Source organism: Petaurus breviceps, unplaced genomic scaffold (assembly GCF_028583685.1).
Source record: "Petaurus breviceps papuanus isolate PSGF00001 unplaced genomic scaffold, PetGlider_PUasm1.0 208, whole genome shotgun sequence".
NCBI lineage: Eukaryota > Metazoa > Chordata > Mammalia > Diprotodontia > Petauridae > Petaurus > Petaurus breviceps.
This window is the reverse complement of record NW_027185852.1, coordinates 9,063,827-9,084,872: the sequence shown is the minus strand read 5'-3', so window position 1 is coordinate 9,084,872 and position 21,046 is coordinate 9,063,827. Positions and strand designations below refer to the sequence as shown.

General features: G+C 43.5%; 1 protein-coding gene across 1 annotated transcript in view; it reads left to right on the top strand.

Moving 5' to 3' along the window:
* LOC138165257 (SH3-containing GRB2-like protein 3-interacting protein 1) overlaps positions 1-21,046 on the top strand; it is a 294,003-nt gene that overhangs the window by 55,617 nt on the left and 217,340 nt on the right. The window contains exon 4 of the mRNA XM_069093394.1: positions 18,744-18,788. Within this exon, the coding sequence (XP_068949495.1) occupies positions 18,744-18,788 (45 nt within the window). The remainder of the gene's footprint in view (positions 1-18,743; positions 18,789-21,046) is intronic.

The following is a 21,046-nucleotide window of genomic DNA, read 5'->3' as shown; positions in this document are numbered from 1 at the left end:
ACTATAACCAATCAATACTCGAAAGGATGGGGTGTCCATGTTTCAACTCGTGATCCCTGAAAGTCCCAAACCAAAAAACAGCCCCCAGGGGGCCGTCAGAGCCCAATTTGGGCTCTCTCTACCTACTAGAATGTAATTTCCTGGAGGGCAGAGATTGTTTTTGTGTGTGTATGTATGTGTGTGTACAGGTATGTGTATGTATACACTCTATAGACCTATACATATTAAAATATGTGTACATGTATGTGTATGCGTGTATTGTGTATGTATATGTGCATATGTGTATCTAGTGCTCAGCAAAGTGCTTAGCATACAGTGATGGTTAATCACTATTAATTATTAATGACTAATTATATACTAATAATATGCTAATTAATGATTAATTATTCATCATTATTAATAAATGTTTTCATTCATTCGTACTTGTTTGTGTTCGTGTCCTGTCCATTCAGATCAGATGAAAAATTCTAGTTTTTTTACTACTTATCTCTTTGGGAGCAGGAACTGGACCATTGTTCTTGTGTTCCCAGGGCCGAGCACAAATGCTATTCATTCATTTCTCTCCTTGACCTTACGTGTACTTTAATCAGTATAGGGATACATCTATGTAGTTCAGTAGCTAAAGAACAGACCCCTGTGCCTGAAGTCAGGAAGACCTGAGTTCAAATTTGGCTTCAAATGCTTACTAACTGTGTGACCCTGGGCAAGTCACTTAACCTGTTTGTCTCAGTTTCCTCCTCAGTAAAACAGAGATAATAACAACACCTACCTCAGAGAGTGGTTGTGAAGACAAATATATAATGATATTTGTAAAAGGCTTTGCAAAGCATAAAATGCTAGCTATTGTATATGGACATATACACCAATGTATATACAACAAGAACTATATATTTTATGTATGTGTCTATATACATGTGTGTTTATATGTGTATATATAACACATGGAATTGTATATGCATTATATAAATATCCATGCATGTATGTGTACATATGCACATGTATGGGGAATGTGTGTATATATGGGATGTCTATGTATACACACATCACACATAAGCACATTATATATACATATATACATGGGGGAAGCCATGTGACCCAGTGTGTAAAGCCCCTGGCCTGGAGTCAGGAAGACTCCTCCCCCTAAGTTCAGATCTGGCCTCAGACACTTCCTGGCTGTGTGACCCTGGACAAGTCACTTCACCCTGTTTGCCTCCATTTCCTCATCGGTAAAGTGAGCTGGAGAAGGAAACGTGAGCCTCTGCAGTCTTTGCCAAGAGAATCCCAAATGGGGTCACCAAGAGTAGGACATGACTGAAAAAGTCCAGCAAAACATGATGTTCATATATGTATGTGTTCGGTGTGTGTATATGTGTGTCTCTGTTTCTATCTATCTCTCTGTCTGTGTCTGTCTCTCTCTCTCCCTATCTCTCTGTCTGTGTCTGTTTCTGCCTGTCTCTCTCTCCCTGTCTCTCTGTCTGTGTCTATCTCTCTGTCTGTGTCTGTCTCTCTGTCTCGGCCTCTTTGTCTCCTCCCAAAAAAGAGAAGCCTGGTGTATGGGAGCTTAGCAAGAAAGCCTGGTCACGTCCTCCGTGGGCACCTGCTGCCTGGGGAGTCCAGTTAAGCCTGGTCTCAAGGGCGCTCGCTCTTGCGCACTGGGCTGCTGACCCACCTGCAGCACGTCCTTCATTTTCGGTTCAGTTTAATTCAGTGCAGCTGGAGGCACGCGCTCTAGGCATGTGCCCATGTGTGAGACACTCGTCTTTCTGCATTTTATTTGGAAGCCCTCACTAGGAAAGCGGAGCCTCCGTCAGGCTCCGACTGTAGATTCCTGGCAAATGGTACGTGGGAAAACGCAAAGCCTCCATCGGCTCACTGTGCCGTTCCAAAAATACTCGGGCTTTAGTGCTCTGACCTGAAAGGGGGTTAGGGAAGGAGACCTGTGGATCCGAGCCGCCTTAAGCAAAGCCTCTTCCTTCGCTGAGCCGTAAGCCCCGGGTGCTCGGCAGCAAGTGTCCAGAGGCCCCTTGTCAGCAGAGCCCAGATGGGAGCCAGCCTGGGACCAGGAGGGAGGAGGAGGGGCCCCCACCCCAAGGCATCTGCTCCATCCTGGGCTGTCACGTGGACTGAAAGCCTGACTCAGTTGGGAAGTAGACGCTGATAACATTTTCATGTCTCACTTTTCTTTTCCTTTTTTTTTTTTTTTCTCACTGAATTTGGGGCTTGGCTGCCTCAGCCATCTCCCCTCGGGGTGTGGCAGGCAGGGCAGTGACTAGCAATTTGTGAGCACAGGGCCAGTAGGGGTGGGACGGACCATCCCACCCCCACCCCCATCCCTGTGTTGCAGCCTCTAATGAGAAAGCTTGATCGCTGCTGGGGCCCGGAGAACAGCATCCAGGACAAGCGGACGCCGGGCTGGAGGAAGCGCAGGGCGGGCGGCGTGCTCACCTGGGCTGCAGGCGAGGGAGAGGAGCATTTCCCATGCTAGGGTGTCTAAACTGGCTGCTAACTGGGGAGGCCAAAGTGTGAGGTGTAGATACTGACAGGGACACACATACCAGGTATGACGCTCTTGGTGCCCCGGGAACCGAATCAGCTCAGCTTTGGCACCCGCTGTCCTGACTGGTCTACTGACTGTTCCCAACCTGACCCAGACGGGACCAGGCTTCAATATCATTCAGCCATCCACCCTATTGGGGTCAGTGCCCCCCTCTCCCCTGCTTTTCGCCTCTTCTTTGGAAACAATAATCAAGCCCATATCATCAGTTCTCCTGGAAAGGGCACCACAATGGACTGCCCTAGCCTCTATTTACCATTCCTGTGATTTCCCAGACCATAACTCCCTTCCCTTGTGTTATCCCCACCCTACCCCTCCAGAATCTAAACTCCTAGAAGGCAGAAACTGTTTCAACTTTTGTACTTGTATCCCTAACACTGAGAACAGTGCTTGGTACCTATTCAGTGTGTAATAAATGTTTCATTCATTCATCAATCAATCAATAAACATTTATTAAGTGCCTACTATATACCTACTAAATGCCTCTGTCACAAGCACTGGGAATCCAAAAGAACCTAAAGACAGTCTCTACTCTCAAGGAGATTACAATCTAATCAATTCATCTCCATTTTTCTTATGAAAAAGCTGCAACATGGAATGTGACTAACCCAGAGTCCCATGGGCAGAGCTATAACTAGGAATTCTGGTGCCCAGGGAAAGCCGCATAAAACACAGATGGTGGAAGGAGCATGGAAAGCATCCCTGGTGGACAACAGGCAGGGCTGAAGTGAGGAGGAGGAAGGTCATTGGAACAGGAAGGGCTTCTTTGCTTAGCTTCCCCCTTTAACTAGCTAGATCACATGGTGGGCAGTGTTAGAATTGTAGCCAGAAAGACGTGAGTTCAAATACTGCCTCAGACACTGAATCCCTGTGTGACCCTAGGCAAGCCACTTAATACCTCTCTACCTCAATTTCCTCATTATCAAAATGGGGGTAATAGCAACAGCTACCTATCAGGTTAAAACGAGATAATATATGTAAACTTTGGAATAATATTTAAGCTTTGAAAACTTTAAAGTTCATTATACACACACACACATACACACACATATCTATCTATCTATCTATCTATCTATCTATCTATCTATCTATCTATCTATCTGTTAGCTATTTTTAGTCACTATTTTCGCTATCTCATTGCTAGGCTCAGTTATTTTTACCTGCTGGAGGAGGGGGTTTAATTCATTTCAATAGCCACTCATTAAGTGCCTACTATGTTTCAGGCACTGTGCCGAGGGCTGGGGATACAAATTAGGAAAAGAAAGACAGTCTCTGCCCTCAAAGAACCTGCTTGTAATGGGGGAAGACAACATGTAAAAGGAAGCCAAAAGGGGGGGTGGAGTAGAAACAAAGGTGAGTTAACCATGTAAAATGGAGTTACCTGGAAAGTTTGGAAAGTATTGATCTCTCTACAAAGGAAGGCTTTGGGGGGAGTTTAGTGATCTACTCTTCAGCCCTAGTTGGGAAGGATCAAAAACAGTCAATCAGCATGGTGATGAGATCTCATGGGATAGCAGCACCTTTTAAATTTCAGTACCCTGAGACAAAGCACCAGTGACATTGCCTTAGGTATGGCTCTATACATAGATATCAAGTGTCAGAGACATCATGTAAGTTCCCAGATTTCCAACCCAAGCGAATTTCCACTACCCTGCATCTCCTCTCAATCGGAACTTCTCTAAATCCTAACGTTTTAACAGCTGAAAATAAAAGTAAATTACTACACTATAAGATGGGCTAAGAGCAGAAGTCATTTTGGCTTCAGGGTCGCTAGAGAAACATTGATAGGACCACAAATCATGTTGAGCAAGAAGTCTGACATCCCATTGAAGGAGAGATGGCAGGCTGGTGGCCAGCTCCAGGACAGAGCTGAAAAATCTCAAACTTCCTCAAGTCTTCATAGTGTAAGGTAGTCGATCTGATGAAGATTTTGTGGGGATATTTTTGTGTGTCTATTTATTCTGTTGTTTGAGCTGCGTGTGTGCTCACATTTCTCTATCCATGAACCATGCATTTATCTTTACACCCCCTATTGTACAGCACAATGACTCTTACTATGTGAGGATGACTGGATGAATAGTGATGGGGTTTAACACAGATGGGGTCACTGAGGGTGGCTTCCCAAGATGGGACGGTTTGATGTTGATTCACAAAACACTTAAGCACCTACCATATGCAAAGCATTCGCCTACTTCCTTGGGCTTCAATGACCAAAAAAGGTATTTCATCAATGTGATTTATTATTATTATTATTCAATATTCTGGTGACTTTGCTATTATGGACATGAGACATGGGATACAACAGTCTCTGAAGAACTAATAATGAATCCCTGCAAGGAGGTGCATAGTGGTGATCAGACTTCTATAAGATATGACTGATGTGGATCTCCTGGGCCTCAGTTTCCTTATCTGTAAAATGAGGGAGTAGGACGAGATGGCCCTTAACGTTGTCCCTTCAAACTCGAGATAGAAAATCCTATGATATCATTTTTATTTTAAATTAGTTCAGGTGAGCAATCCTCCCTTCTCCTTCTACTCTGGTAGTTACTTGTTTCTTAAGCCAGTTTAAATTGTAAGGTAAAGAAGGGGCAGTTAGGTGTCACAGCGGAGAGAGTGCTGGACCTGGAGTCAGGAAGCCCTGCATTCAAATCTGGCCCCAGACACTACTAGCTATATGACCCTGGATATGTCACTTAACTTTTGTGTCCCTCAGTTGTTTTTTTTTCATCTGTGAAATGGGGAAGATTCCCTCCAGGATTGTTGTGAGAATAAAATGAGATCGTATTTGCAAAGCTCGTATTGTCATGTCTGGCACAAAGAAAGATCTGTATACATTTTATTATTAATTATTATCCTCTGATGCCCAATTTACACCCTGCATCCACGCTTGCCTGGGTATCACCCCCTCTCTTAAGCCCTAGAAAGAAATCAGGAAGTTGGGCAAAACTGATTGTCTGAGGTGTTTTCGAAAAAAAAAAAGATGGACATGTTGGAAAGAATTCAGGGCATTGCAGTTGGTTCAAAGTCAACACGGCAGGATGTCTCTGCCTGACTCTGTGCTGCGGAACATTTTTTAACCAATGCTTTGTGTTTTATATGTGGAAATTCTGGTTGCTGAAGGGGACAGAATTAAGGACATATGATAGCAAAACTTATAAAAAAAATCAACTTGGGAAAGATGTAAGAAAAGCCTCTCAGACAGAATATTGAGGAGAGGCATACAAGGTTCTGACAAGTAGAGAGAGAACTGTCCCTCAGAGGAAGGTACTGAGATGACCTATATAAATGTAATATAATAACCAAGGTAACAATGGGTGAGAGGTAGACTTCCTCTCAGTTCATTCGCATGTGATTGTTATAACTTAAAAAAAAGTAAACCAGGGGCGGCCAGGTGGCACAGTGAGTAAGAGCACCGGCCCCAGATTCAGGATGACCTGGGATCAAATCCAGGCTCCGATACTTAGCACCACACCCAGAAATAACTGGCCGTGTAACCTTGAACAAGTTGCTTAACCCCAATTGCTTTAAAAAAAAAAGTAAACCAAATAACTGGGTACTATGGAAATATTGTGTAAGGACCTCTGGAGAGATACCTCAAAAGAAAGGGGAATCTTTCAGCATCACATCATTAGCAAATGATTCGCTGCTTATGAGGAGACAATGATCTGACTCAGAAGCTAGAAATAAGAAGTCATGAGAAGAACTAGCCAGAAGAAGAAATGGGAGAGTAAGCTGAGTGCAGAACATATTTTAGGAATCTGGGCACAGAAGACATAGAAGGAGAGGCAAGAAGCCACTCCCAGCTATCATGGGGTGATAGCTTGACTTGCACATGAATTGGATTTAAGTGAGGCAGACTGCATAAAGTCATCAGCCTCACTTTCTCCCAGGGTCATTGAAGCCCAGTGGCAAAACAAAAGTCAAGATGACTGTGATCGCCTGGGCATCTTAAATTGTCTGGCCAAGCTGTAAGTGCCCCATAGCACCTGCTTCATGGCCATTGGAACAACTTGCTCCCATGCAACCATTCTACCAAGGAAAGAATTCACATACTTGGGGTAGATATTCCCCTAACTCACTGATGAATTTAAGGTCAGGTCAGTTACCCCTCAGCCTGATTAACCCATATTTGAGATTATTTTACCAGGGTGTGGCCACTGTTCATGCTACAGCTTCTCACAGGTGAGCGTTGGGTTATAGACAGACACCAAAGAACAGCCCTGAGAAGGGCTCAGCAAGCCCTCACACCAGAGATGCTAGTCCTCTGAAAACACCCATACATTCACCTACCCACCCCCAACTGAAACAAATGACTCTGAAAAGCCTGACTTTCAGTAGGCACTCAGCTGAAAAAGGTGACCACTGAAAGTTAAGCTTTTCAGATGTTTTGCTGAGAATGTGTTGATTGGGGGAAGAGGCAGTGTTTGATTGGTTGGCTGGAGAAAGGTTCTTTTCTGCTGAGAGAACCTTTCTAGCTGCTGTGCTGATTGGATGAGAGATGACTCATCTCCTGCTGTGTAAAGAGTTATCTGATCATATTTCTTTCTAGAACCACCTGCAAACTGATAGTGGAAACCTTTGAGGGGTATATTTTTGCCTTAAAGGGTTTGAGAGATTAAAGCAGGCTTAGAAAGACAGACTTTGCATCTGTTTTACTGCCAGCTGTGCTTATTGGACAAGAGACTTTGATAGAAGCTGATTGGAAAAAGCAGAATCTTATTGAGTGAAGACCTACCTGGACTTATCTGCATTGCCCAGAAAGTCAACCTGAGGAACTTTGTAATTCTCTGGTTTAAGGGAACTGCATGTCACTGAACAAGCACAATGTTGACACATTTTTCCATATAAAACCATCACACTCTTTCAGAAAACTGTTAAGGGTATCTCAGACTAAAAGTGCTTGTCACTTTTTGTACAACAGAAGAGAAAAGATGGCTGGAAGGTGAGTACCTAGAGGCAACTTTGTATGGTGGACTCATGTGCCCTCTAATGAGTTTCTATAAGCCCATTCTCCCTCACCAACACTGTGTATTGGTGGGAGAATGTGTCCCAAGTTTATGGTTGGGTTGATATGTTTGGATTCTTATTACTTTTACTTTCTATTGAATTAAAGTTATGAATAGTCCTGCTTTTGCCTTTGGTTGATTAATGCTGTGATCATTATCACTTTTGCCTTATCTTCTGTGTTGTATATCTTGAGTCAATAGTGTTATTGTTACTGATTGATTTGGCTGTAAATGAGAAACATAACCATATAGCTCAGAAGCTACAGTGTCTTATAGGAATATAACACCCTCATGCCACTGTTGTCCTTAGGTTACTGAGAGAGACTTTGAGTCGTTGCAGCATGGTGACCACTCCCTCTGGGGATACCATCTCTACTTGCCAAAGTAGGGAGACTATTGAGGATGAACAGACCAGTCCCAGTTGGGAAAGAGAGTGGGTATCAGTGCAGTACCAAGGCTATACTTGGATAAAACACAGATGGCATGCCTATCAAATTTTCAGATTACAGTAAGCTGGGAGAGGTGGCTAACCCACCAGATGACAGAGTCAGGATCTAAAAAGATTTTGACAGGTTACTGTAATGGGCTGAATCTAACAGGGTTAAAATTACATAAGGACAAATATAAAACCTTTTACTTGTCTATAGAAATCAACTTTACAAATAGAAGGGGGGTGTTAGTCATGGCTAGACAGCAGTTGTTCTGAAAAGTCTCTGGAGACCTGAGTGAATTGCAAGCTCCATGTAAATCAATAGTATGCTGTAGCAACCCAAAAAAGCTCATGTAATCTTTGGCTAAATTAGGAGTATCACTTCTGGGAATAGGGAGGTGATAGTTCCCCTACATTATGCCCTGTTCAGACTGCATCTGTTGTATTGTGTTTAGTTCTTAAACCATAGTTTAAGAAGAATATTGATGAGCTGGAGAAGATTCAGAGGAGATCACCAGAATGAAGAAGGGCCTTATGTCCATTCAATCTGAGAATGGGTTGAAGGAACTTTGGATTTTTAATCTGAAGAAGACTCAAGAGGGACATGGTAGCTCTTCTCAAGTATGGATGTGGAAGAAGATTTATCCTTGTTCCATTTGACCCCAGAGGGCAGAAATAACACCAACCGGTGAAAGCTGCAAAAAGATGAAGTGGGGCTGGATGTCAGGAAACACTCTATAGCTGTGTGAACTGTCCCAGAGTGGAATAGGCTGCCTTGAGAGGAGTGAGCACCTCCTCCTTGTATGTTGTCAAAACACCTGACCACATGTCTGGGATATAGATGGCATACTTTTTGAGTATAGGTTGGATTAGATGGTACCTCCCAACTGTCTCATTCTGTGATTCTGGAAAACTCAACTAAAATGAAATTATTATTGTTGTTGCTATTATTGATTTTATTTTTATTATTTAAATGATTGAAGGGGCAACCAGCTGCAGGTGGTATCATGGCTGCTGTGAATAGTGCCCTGAAAGTGACAAGGAAAGGACCAAAATTCAGTTCTAAACACTCCAGTCCTGCCTGGGTATTTAAACACCATCTCGCTAATACCAAAAAGTGATGAGAGGAATAAAGACCATCTTATACTGTGTATGTGGGGAAGAGTGGTGCTGATTTTATGGAATAATGCCAAGTCTTTATAAATGCCTTAGCTAGGCTAGTGGCAGTGAGCTTTCCCATGCATTTCCTTTTTAGGTGTACTGCATTTGGCTGGAAAGGGTAGTGAATGTGAACCATACCTAATTCAAATGAGATAATTGTGGATCATTTAGCACAGTGCCTGCACAGAGTAAGCACTGTATCAATGTTAGTTATTATCATTATCTTCCTCCTCCTCTTCCTCATCTTCATCATCATCATCACTGCTTGGAGTTTTTGTCATTCTAATTCTTTCATATTGGATGGCTCTCTGAAATGGGGTCATTACCCCACACATCTCAATGTTGGGCTATTGGATATATCCAAAGGGGTTAAGACTTTTGTATGCTTTGCAAAAAGAGAATTATTTCTTCCATTGACTGGGACTTCTTAAATTGAAGAGTCCTCCACACTTGAATTCAGTGGTCTATGGGAAATAACCTTGGTCTTAGAGTATGAAGATCCAGATTCTCACTTCCAGGAAAATATCCCAAGCCAGACAGAGACTAAAAGAGGAGAGATCTCATCTATACCAGAATATTCACAATCACAGTTTGTGTGGGTGAAAAAAACTAAAAACAATGAGATTCCCATTGATTGCTTCGGTTTCTTCAACTATAAAATGAAAAGGTTGGATTCAATGACCTTAAAAGGCCTTTCCATATCTCAGGACTCTTAGTGGGGAATGGGGGTATGTTAATGTAATGAAATACTGTTGTGACAAAATGAAGTGAGAAATTCAGAGAAATATGGGAAGACTTCTATGAACTGATGTGACAGCAAAACCAGAAGGTCAATATATAAAATAACTACAATAATGTCGATGAAAACTTCACTCAAAGGTGAAAAAAATTCAGATCGATTATAATTACCAAACTTGATCCCATAGAACACATCATGAAAAAGACTTTCTTCATCTTTGTAGAAAGTTGGGAAATGTTGGGAACAGATTGTATATGTTGTCAGACTGGGTCATTTTGTTTGTTGGTCTTATGGGTTGGTTTTTAAAAAAATCATTTCGTTAGTTATTTGAGCAAGGGACAGGTTAAATGGTGGGGCTCGGGGTATATTGGTAAATGATTGTGGCATAAAAAGTAAATGGCATCAATGAAACTAAAGAAAGAAGACCTAAGTTTGAATTCAGGTACTCCCACTTCTCATGTGAAGAGGTGGCCATTCCATCCATGCGCACAAGTGATTTCATTCTGTTCTGCCTCCTCTGGGAAATCATCCCCTCTACCATTTCCACTCCCTCTCATCTTCAATTTCTCCTGGTCTGATGGCTGCTTTCCTACTTCCTACAGACCTTTATCCTCCCCCATCCCCAAAACAAGACAAACTCCCTAGCCATTACTTCACCCCTCAAACCCTTCCCTCTTTCTAACTTCCCTATTACTGTTGTGGGCATGACCTTCCTCCAAGTCACTCAGACGCGTCGCCTAAATGTGTCATCCTCAATTCCTCACTCTCTCTTATCCCTATCCCCCATAGCCCATCAGTTACCAGGATATGTCTATTCTATCTTCATGATATTTCTTTCTCCTGTGACACTGCCACCACACTGGTGCAGACTCTCAGCCTTCATCACCTCACACCTTGAGGGCAGGGGCTGTTTTTTTTTCCTTTTCATCTCCATAGCTAGGTACAATGCAGTAGGCTCTTAATAAATGCTTGTTGACTTGACTTGTTCATAAGGTCTAAATATGGGGACTTTAGAAATAATCTAGTCCAATAGCCTTAATTTATAAATGAGGAAATTGAGTCATAGGTCATACAATCTATACCTGGAAAGGACCACAGAAGGTGTCTAATCAAACCCCCTCATTTCCCAGATAAAGAAACTAAGGCAGGGAATGTAAAATGATTTGCCCAAGGTCACACAAGTAGTACTAGCTGTTTCACTGGGGGTAAAGTTGATTAACTTCTTCCAGTCTCCATTTTCTCATCCATAAAATGAGGATAATAATATCTGTACTACCTACACACAAGGAAGGTTGATGGGAGGAAACACTTTAAAAACACTGAACCTTAGTCTCATTTTGTTCGTCTGTTAAATGGGGCTAACAATAGCACCAACCTCATAGGGGTTGTTGAGGGTTTCTATATAAAATCTCAGTTGATTTGTACATGTATACATGTGTATACATATCTATATCTATATACACATATACATGGATATATGTACATATAATATATGTGTGAAGTATTTTTCATGTCTTAGATGCCACATAAATGTTAGCTATTATTATCATCACTTAAACTTTTGAGTGCCTCTCTCTAACAGCTACTCATTAATAAGGTAGGAGGTCTAGATAAACAAAGTTGGCTAAGAATAGATAGTTTCTATGACTCACAACATAGGTGTCATGTGGCTTTCTTAAGTCTTGCTTCCTCCCCCAACCATGGAGCAGATTCTTTCCATGACCTTTTTTGCCATCACTTAATTTCTTTCTCTCCCTCCCTAACATCTCATTTATTTCTCATTCCTCTCTACACCTGTTCCCCAAACCAAGCAGATGGCTTTCTTTGAGATGTCATTTGAAGAACTGACTTTGGTCTCTGAATGCTTATATTGTTTAGGGGAGGAGGGAGAGAGAAGAAGGGTGGGTCACCATAAATGCTCTCAGTGCTTCCTCCTCCCTGTGCATGGAGGAGGGGGGAGATAAATAAGCATTTATCTAGTGCTATGTGACTGTACTAAGCCCTTTACAATGATTATTTCATTTGATCTTCACAGAAACCCAGGGAGGTAGTTACTATTATCTCCATTTTCTAGTTGAGGAAACTGAGGCAGACAGTTGAAGGTACTTGGACAGGGTCACACTGCTAATGTCTGAAGTTGGATTTGAATTCAGGTTCTGACTATAGGCTTGGTGCTCCATCCACCAAAACACCTATCTGGACCCCTACTCATTCCAGTGCCAATCTTATAACTGACTTCCTTTGAGAAATTCTACTTCCTTGCTTTTTATGTTAGGTTAAATGTATTTATGGTTACATTTTGAGTTCTGAACTGTCTCCCTTCTTCCCTCCCTCCGCACCCCACACTAGAGAAGTGCCCCATTTGACACACTTATAAATATACGTAGAAGCATCCTATGCATACTTGAATTTATCACTTCTTTCTCTGGATGTGGATACCATCTTCTTGCATAGGTCCTGTTTCTTTCTGTAGATTACCCTCAGTTTATCCTGTTTCTGTTTTGTCCTTTTATAGTTGTTTATCTGTTGTCTTCCCAATTAGACTATGAGATCCTTGAGGGAAGAGACTGTCTTTTGCCTTTTTTTTTGTATCTCCAGAACTTAGCACAGTGTCTGGTATATAGTAGGTGCTTAATAAATGCTTGTTGACTTGGCTAGACTTTACAAGGCTACAAAAATATGAGCCAGTGATGATTTCATTCTTTCCTTCCCCCCACCCAGGCAGCCAACTTGTGGGTTTGTCTAAAGTGACCAGTAAGCTATTTGATTAAGTGGTAGGTTGGTGTGAGGAGGGAGTGAATATGCATGATGGAGCATTTATGGAGCCTTTACTCTGTGCTCACATCTGCGGAAATGAAGATCCATGAGGCGCTGCTTCCCTCAAAGAATATCTACTTTAAAAGAAGTATAGGGATGTGGGGGCCAGAGAAGGGTTTTGGTCTATGGAGTCACGGGTATGTTAATGTATTAGGCAGTCAAATGATAATGGCATTTCCAAAAGCAATGAGCTTTTTTATTTGATTGCTGCAGCTAGAGAAAGAAGAGGAAAGTGAGACAGGTGAGGGTTTAGGGGGAGTGTACTCAAACAGGCAGACAGATGGAATGATGGTCTGAGTGGATGCCTGGGATAGGGTGTGAAGGTGAAGCAAGATGGATGCCCGGTGATGTCAGGAGGGAGAAAGCTAACCATTTGGAGGTACTCAGGAAAAAAGGCTTCATAAAGGAGTGGTCCCTAAGGCTAGAAAGAAGCCAGGGATTCTAAGGGGCAGGAGGGAGGGCAGCCTAGGCAATGCATCAGAGAAGGCAAATGACAGAGGATGTGGGGAACAGTAACAGCCATCTGGGTGAGAATATAGGCACAAAGGCGAATAATAGGAAATGTCTGGAAAGGTGATTGTAAGCTCTGGGAGGGCAAAGACTCTCTTATTTATCCTACCCTCCCCTGAATGGTTTAGCCTGTGCCAGTATGGTAGTTCAGGAAAATCTTAGTGGACTTGAAGGCAGAGGCATTTGCTCTAGAATTCCCATCCCCTTTCAAATATGATAATCTGGGGAGGTTTTAGGGAAGAAGGTTGCAGGACTACTTAACTAGTGGGAAGCTTGTCTTTTGAAATGCAGAGGACACTGGATATGCACCCTCAAGGAAAGAAGTGGTTTAGTTGTCTGTCTGTCTGTCTGTTCCTGTGGCTTACTGGTTACACCAGCTTAAAAAAATACTCTTTTTCATTCTCTTCCCTTTTTGCTCTATCTACTCTTAGTAATCCTCAGTTTTTTCAGTGAGAAAAATGTTGAGTTACTAAAGAGAAAGGGAACTCTCCATTATCAGCACTAAATAAATATCAGTCCTAATGGGAAAAGGAAGAAGTGATGGGGAGAGCACAAGCTTCAACGAGAATTCCCCAGACTGTGCCAGGCAGGGAGGGAGGTAAGAAAAAGAATGGATGATTCGGGTCCCTACCTCGAGGGGCCCACAGCCTATGAGATGAGCTGCATCTCCAAACAGGGTAAACAGAGCTTTGTCACAGGACGGATGCAGAAGCTCAGAGGATGTAGACCTTGAAAACAGCTATGCTAAGAGACTGTCCAGTTTTTTAATGTTACATTTACCTTTGACAGATCCTGTACTCCTTCAGCAGGGTAGAAACCCTGAGCTTAGCACTGAGATTGCAAGACTAATCAGTAAACATAGGAAGCTTCCTCATGATAAGACTCCTTACCAGAACCTTCTCTAGGTCAGCTCCTCACAGCCCCACCTCCTTAGTGGTACCCTCACTTGAAGTAGTCTTATGGGGTCCCAAGGTCTCTATCTTCCCGCCCTCATTGGCAAGGGAATGGGAAGGGGCAGATGACCCCTACTCTCCTTTCTCAATCACTTGAATGTCTCTTAATTGTTGTTCAGTCATTTCAGTCATGTCTGACTCTTTGTGACCCCAACTGGGATTTTCTTGGCAGAGGTAATGGAGTGGTTTGCATTTCCTTCTCCATCTCATTTTACAGATGAGGAAACTGAGGCAGAGTTAAGTGACTTTCCCAGGGTCACAAAACTAGTAAGCATCTGAGACCAGATTTGAACTCACCTAGCTACCCCATGTGTCTTAATTACTTGCTTTATTATTTTTACATCATGATTTACACAGTTCATTTGGAGATGCATATTTTTTTTTGATTTTTGGAGGGGGCAAGGCTGGGCAATTGGGGTTAAGTGACTTGCCCAAGGTCACAGGGCTAGTAAATGTTAAGTGTCTGAAGCCAGATTTGGACTCAGGTCCTCCTGACTCCAAGGCTGGTGCTCTATTCACTGCGCTACCTAGCCTCCCCATTGGAGATGCATTTTGTAATAGGCTCTCAAGTCAAGTTCTGACTAATGATAAAAATTGAATTGACAAGTATAGCAGACCTTAGAATCTATTTTGAAAAAGTAGAATAAACATTTCTGTCTGGGAGGCAGAAGAATCAGAGAAGGCCAAGGTTACAGACTTAATTATTGTCTGAGGGGGAATTCGAACCTAGGTCTCCTTCACTCTAGGTCTGACACACTCTCTGGTACTGCCTCTTACATTCCTTCTTTTTGATCCTCATAACAACACAGTGAGGTGAGTAGGGCTCTCTTTCTGGCAATAGATTAGAAAGAGGTGAGAACAGCTGTGTGTGAGAGAGGTGAGCACAGCTGTGTATCTGACATGAGCTCCTGGGGACTCTGAGAAGTCATCTCTTTCCTCATCCCTTCCCATTTCCCTTCAGAGGAGCATCAAGGCTAGAGCCCTGGGCTTATATTCACTTTTAAGATGGTTAGTATAAAACCAGAGAGAACTGATGGTTCATGTAGTCCAACCACTTCACTTTACAGATGAGGAAACTGAGAGCAGTAGAGATGAAGATCTAGTCATTAACTGATGGAAATTGAACCCCAGGTCCTTCACTCCAGACCCATAATTCTTTCAACTCTCCTGCCCTGGTTTCTTCTCAAAGAGAACATACCATACCTGAGGGCAGGGGGTGATTAATACTTCCTTCCCTCCGATTGTGCTTGGCACATAGTAGGAATTTAATAGATGCTTGTGATTGATTGTGCGAAGTCTACTTCTGAAATTTTCCAGTTGTCTGACCATGTCAAAAATTTCTTGAGTCTCAGATTCCCCATCAGCGACATAGCAATAATAATGCCCACAGTAGCTAGAGTGCTTTTCAAAATTTAAAAGCTGTTAATATTATTATATATTTAATTATATTATAATTATATATTGTGTATGATGATTATTATAATTATACTATTGTTATTGTATATGTATATAAAATACCTCTACTCCCTACCCATGTACTACAGTTGGTTTCAAGGGTCCTTCAAAACATTTCTATCTTTCATTTCTCTTTCCTTCCTGATAATCTCTAAAAATATCACATAGGGGAACATGCCTTACAAACTGTGAAGTGCCTTACAAAGGTCATCAACCATTATGAATTCCTCTAAAATTTTGACTGAGGAGAAAAGAAGTCACATTTTTAGAGTACTATATAATTCAAGCACGTTTCTCACAACTGTCTTGTGAGCTCAAGGGAGAGAGAACTGATATCCGAAATTCTGCCTCAGATATTAACTAGTGATGTAACTACAGGCAAATAATATTTCACCACCCACCCTCAGTTTCCTCATCTGTGAAATGGAAAGGATAATAGCACCTCCTTCACAGAGTTGTTAGGAGCTTAATGTAGGCAAACCTCCCCTGCTACTTGAAGCTCAGCTTCTAGTACTTCCCCTTTCCACCCTACAAAAGTCACCTGTCTATATCTATAGATGTGCTTGTTGTCACCCTATAGAGTGTAAGCTACCTGTGGACAGGAACTGATTCACCCTTGTCTTTGTTTCTCTATTACCTAGGACACAGTAAAGTGTTAAATAAAGGGTTTGTTGATTGAGTCTATGCAACTGTGAGCTATTAGGTTGTTTGGGGGTTTTTGTTTTTTGTTGTGTTTTGTTGGAGAGGGTTTCTGGTTTTCTGGGTAAAGGGAACTTCTAAAAACAGAAGCTCCTTCTACCCAGGCCGGTCAGCACCTGCTCTGGAACTTCACACCCTAATAAGATGCCATGGGCAGAAAAAGGTTGAAGTGACTTGCCCAGATTCACACAGCTGGTTAGTTTCAGAAGCCAGCCTCAAACTCAGGTCTTCCTCATGCTCAGCTCTAAGTTAGAGGTGTCAAACTCCCAGTAAAACTGGTTTGTGAACTGAACCAGATGAAAATGTAATCAGGTATTGTTTAACAAAATAAATACAACACAACACAACACAGACAATGTTCATCAGTGGTTTTCTAAGCTAGTATGTGACTGGCCAGGATTCTTTTCTCTGAACCATGCTGGTTCAAAATTAACATTATGACACAAACATTAATTCAGTCCATCTTACAGATGAGGAAATCAGGGACCAAAGAAGAAAAGTGATTTTCTCAGGTTCACACAGTCAGGCTGTGTCAGAGCTTGAACCCAGGACTTTGACTCTTGAGCCAGAGCTCTTCTAAACAGCCCCAGCTGGGCACCAGACCTTGGAATTTCGGAGTAATCTTAGACGTTGGAGACCATCCAGCTTTCCCCATTTTACAGAAGAGGCAGTTGAATCCCAAGGAAGTTAATGTAAGGGAGCAAGTGACAGAAGCAGGATTTGAATTCGGGTCCTCTTACTCCATAGCTCTTTCCAGGATGGCACCATTCAAACTTCCACTTTTCATCTCTATAAGCACCCATGTTACGGGTGGACAGTCTCTCATTAACTGCAGAGGCAGAAGCCAGCTAGTACCTGTTCGAGCAGAAAGGCTCCCACAGCCCCTTGGGGAGATTATCACTCTCTGCTGAGCTCTGGGCAGACTGAGCATGACTACCGTGGCAGAAGAGCGAGTCAGGGCATCGCCTGCAAAAAAGGCAGCTTCCACCCAGGCTGCAGCAACCCTGCACCCGTAAAAACTCTACCCGACTCTCTCTGCTTTTTTAAAAGGTTCACCTCTTGTATTTTAACGGTCCATCTAATTTTTCAATTAGCAAGCATATTTATTCTCTCTCCGTCTCCCTTTCCCTTCCCTCTTTCTCTCTCTCTCTCCCTCCCCCCCCCCCCCCCCCAAAGAAAAACAAAACTCTTGCCACATATCTCTAGTCAGATCAAACCAAACAAATCCCCGCGCTGATCATGCCCGCTTTCCAGGGCAGGGGGCTTGCCATGGGCAGCTTTCCCAGAGAAAGGATGGTGTTAGGAACTAGTATCCATCTTCCCCACAGAAGGGCAGAGAGTCACACTTGGGGTAGGGAGTGGGGATAGGTAGGCTCTCCTTATCTTGCTGCTGCCGCATCCATGCAAGGCAGCACTGAACCCCCTGTAACGCTGCCCAGCCGCTTCATTTAGGCTCCCTCTCTCTAAGGCTTTGCCCTGCCCCCTCCCACATGACCTCCAGCCGGGTCAGGCTGATCCCGGCAGGGTCTCTCTTTTGTTTCTTTGTGTCCTGGACAATCCCCTGCCCCTTTGCAGGACTCCATGCCAGGCCCTCTCTGTCCTAGACAGCCTGCATCACCCCTTTGGGTTGCCTGGGGTGGCAGAGTATTTGTTGATGAAGTGACGTCAACTGGGTTGATTCTCTCTTGAATAGCTGGGGAGAGGCAAAAGCAGTCAGCACCCCAGTCCAGCCCGGTCGAACTCCCCCCGTCCCCTCTCTCAGCTCTAGTGGGGAGGAACACCCCAGCTGCTGCCATCTGGAATGCCTCCTTGCAGAGAGCCGCAGGGATGGAGACGCCGCTCGGCTCCTGAACGTCCCAGGCTGCCGCTCGAACTCACCCAGAGCTGCCCTTTGCAGGAATGGTCCCTCCCCGAGCTGCCCGGAGCCCCCACCCCTGCATCCGACCGTGCCTGATAATTAATCCCTTCCCTCACTCAGTTGCTGCAGTAGGATTAGAGAGGCGGCGGGGGCAGCGAGGGAAGTGCGTCACAGGTAGGAGCAGGCTTGTGTGTTTGGTGAAAGCTTGGGGGGGGGGGGGGGGGGGCACCGAGGATGGGGATGAGAAATAGGTTCTTGTGTGTTCTCCAGGGGTATTGTGTCAGGAGATGCGAGCTGGCTACCATGTGACAAGGTAGAGGGAGGAAGGGATTGGCTGAGCTCTTGGCAAGCGTGTGAGCTCAGCGAGCTGTCCCTTTCTCTCCCAGCATCTTCCTGCCATCCTCTAGGTGGTACAGGGCAGCCGAATCCAGGGCCTGCCGTTCGCTTGGAGGCTTCCCTCTGCTTGGGGTCCAGCTCCTCTCTGCCAGTGGTGGGGGGTTGGGGGTGGGGGGAGGGGGACCCGACTGGTAACCAGGATCCTATTTTCCCGTGTTTTTCCAGGCTCCTTGGAAATTGAGGAATGCGATTCTGCCACCATGATGGAAGGTAGGTGATGCCCCTGCCCTGTTCCCTGGGATGGCTCCCCAGGCCCGAGATTGGCTGGGATGTTTGGGACCCGTGGTCCTAACTGAAACCAGTGTGCAAATGGGGCTCCTTCCCAGGACCTGTTTGCAGCCTCTTGCCAGGCTCCAACGCCGGCTGCATCCACTTGCAGCAGACTGGAGGCAGATTCAGGAATCAGACCTCAGGGCTTCTCCTTAGCTGGGAGTACACAGATTTTTTTCTCCTCATTTCCTGGACCAGAGAAAGAAAAGCTCCTGAAGTGTTCCCAGGGATGTGAGCTCACAGGGAAAGAGCTTGCTAGGCAAATAAGTTAGGAGAGAGAAGGTAATTTTATTTTTTCTGGGCTGGGCTCCTTGGGCTATCTTGATTAATCATTTACAATGGAAACTCATTTTCTGAATTCAGCATTACCCAAGAGAGGTCATTGACAAAGTTACCCACATGGGGACCTGTCTTTTTATGGACTAATTTTTTTTTTCTTAAAAAAACAAAACAAAACAAAAAACCAACTCTACATCAGACTGAGAGATTTTTTTTTCTCCCTCTGCATTTGAGTTGCTTTTTTTTCAAGAGTGAAGCTATGTTTCAGTTGGCTGATTCTGGATGCAAGGAGCCCACTACAAATGGGGAATGGTTGACTTTCTCTCCCTTTTGCAACATTTGACTAAAAATCTCCGGATTAAAATGGGAAAGTGTAAAGAAAACCTTGAGCTGCTCAGCTCTTTAAAGATCTGACAGTATTCAGAAGCTCCAAATACTCTCCAGCTCCAAGCCCCATTTTGCTGCACCAACGCTTATTAACCCTGTGTAATCAGCCCTCTGTCAGTCATGAAAAGACAACTCCCCACTGGTGTTGACAAGCTGGATATTTAGTGGGAAGAGGAACTTTTCCTTTGTGGATGCCTTATGAACTATATAATGCTCTATTTAATTGCAGTTTCATCCCTGAGAGAGTAACAGCCCTAGGACACCTTTAAAATACACACAGCCATTAAGCTGATGGGCAAATAAACCGATTGCCTAGAGCTGGATTTGATTTTTTTTTGTCCCTTTCTCCGTTTCCAAACAAGAGAATGGTGCAAAAGTGTTGGCCTTCTTCACCATGACAGGCAGAATTGATGTCCCCAGCCTAGATTTTGCCATTACAGAAGATAATGCATTATTCTTAAATTAGCCAGGAGACTGGGGTGGGGGTGGGGGCCCATTTCTCTATTGGTCAGAGATCTGATGGAAGGGGTTAAAATGTTTCTCAGAAACTCCCCTGCGCGTAAATTAAGGGGCAAATGGTGAGATTTTAACTCAAAGAAGCTCATGCCTATTTGACCAACATTTAATTTCTTTTGATCTAGTGGTTATATCATAATACATGTGTCTATTTGTGTATTGCTAATGTTCCTTACATGAAGGAAGAATCATTGAGTCATGGCACCCCAATTTCGGCTGGGGGGATCTCTGCTTAAAAGAGTGACTCTATGTGATTTCATGATGGAGCCTGGTTTCATTTGCAAAAACCTCTGTAGCCAGCTTTTTCAACATAGGTTTAACCTCAAAATTGCTGAGATGTGAGATTCAATCAGCTCCATGAACTCAGAATGGAGCTAAGCTCTTGATGGCAAGGTGACGGCTCCCTCTTCCACTCTACAGTTCAAGGCCCCCTGAATATCAGTGTCTCCCCCCTCTTGTCTAAACATTCCTGCCATGCTCTTTCTGATTTGCTTTGAGTCTCAATCTTCGGAATTAATGTGTGCCCTTTGACTAGTAGTTTTAGCAGACTAGGTCGTTGCTTGGTACCCCTGCCAGGATGAGGTCGATGGAGTCCATTGTACCATCTCAGAGTGCCAGCCCAGTAGGACAAGCTTCTTGTCCAAGGGCTCCACCAAACGAAGATGGGAACCGAAACAGGCTTATGTTGGCATTCAGTAAGCACAATCGCTGGCCTGACCAGCTCTAGCTCTGGTGCAGGATGGGAGCTCAGAGTGGCCATGGAATTGATGTAATACTATTGAAATAGTTGCCTTTGATTAAATGTTTAAAGAATATAGAGTCCTCCAAATTAGAAACTTATTTAAATATATATGTATATATAAATAATGTTTACAAGGTCTTCTAATGTTTGCTACTTGGGACTATCTCTATCTGTAATTTCTTTCACAGTTTTAAATCATCACAATATCTCAATGAGGTTAGAAAAAGAACTGAGAAATAAACTTGATGATTGGAGGGGGGGGCAATATAAGAAG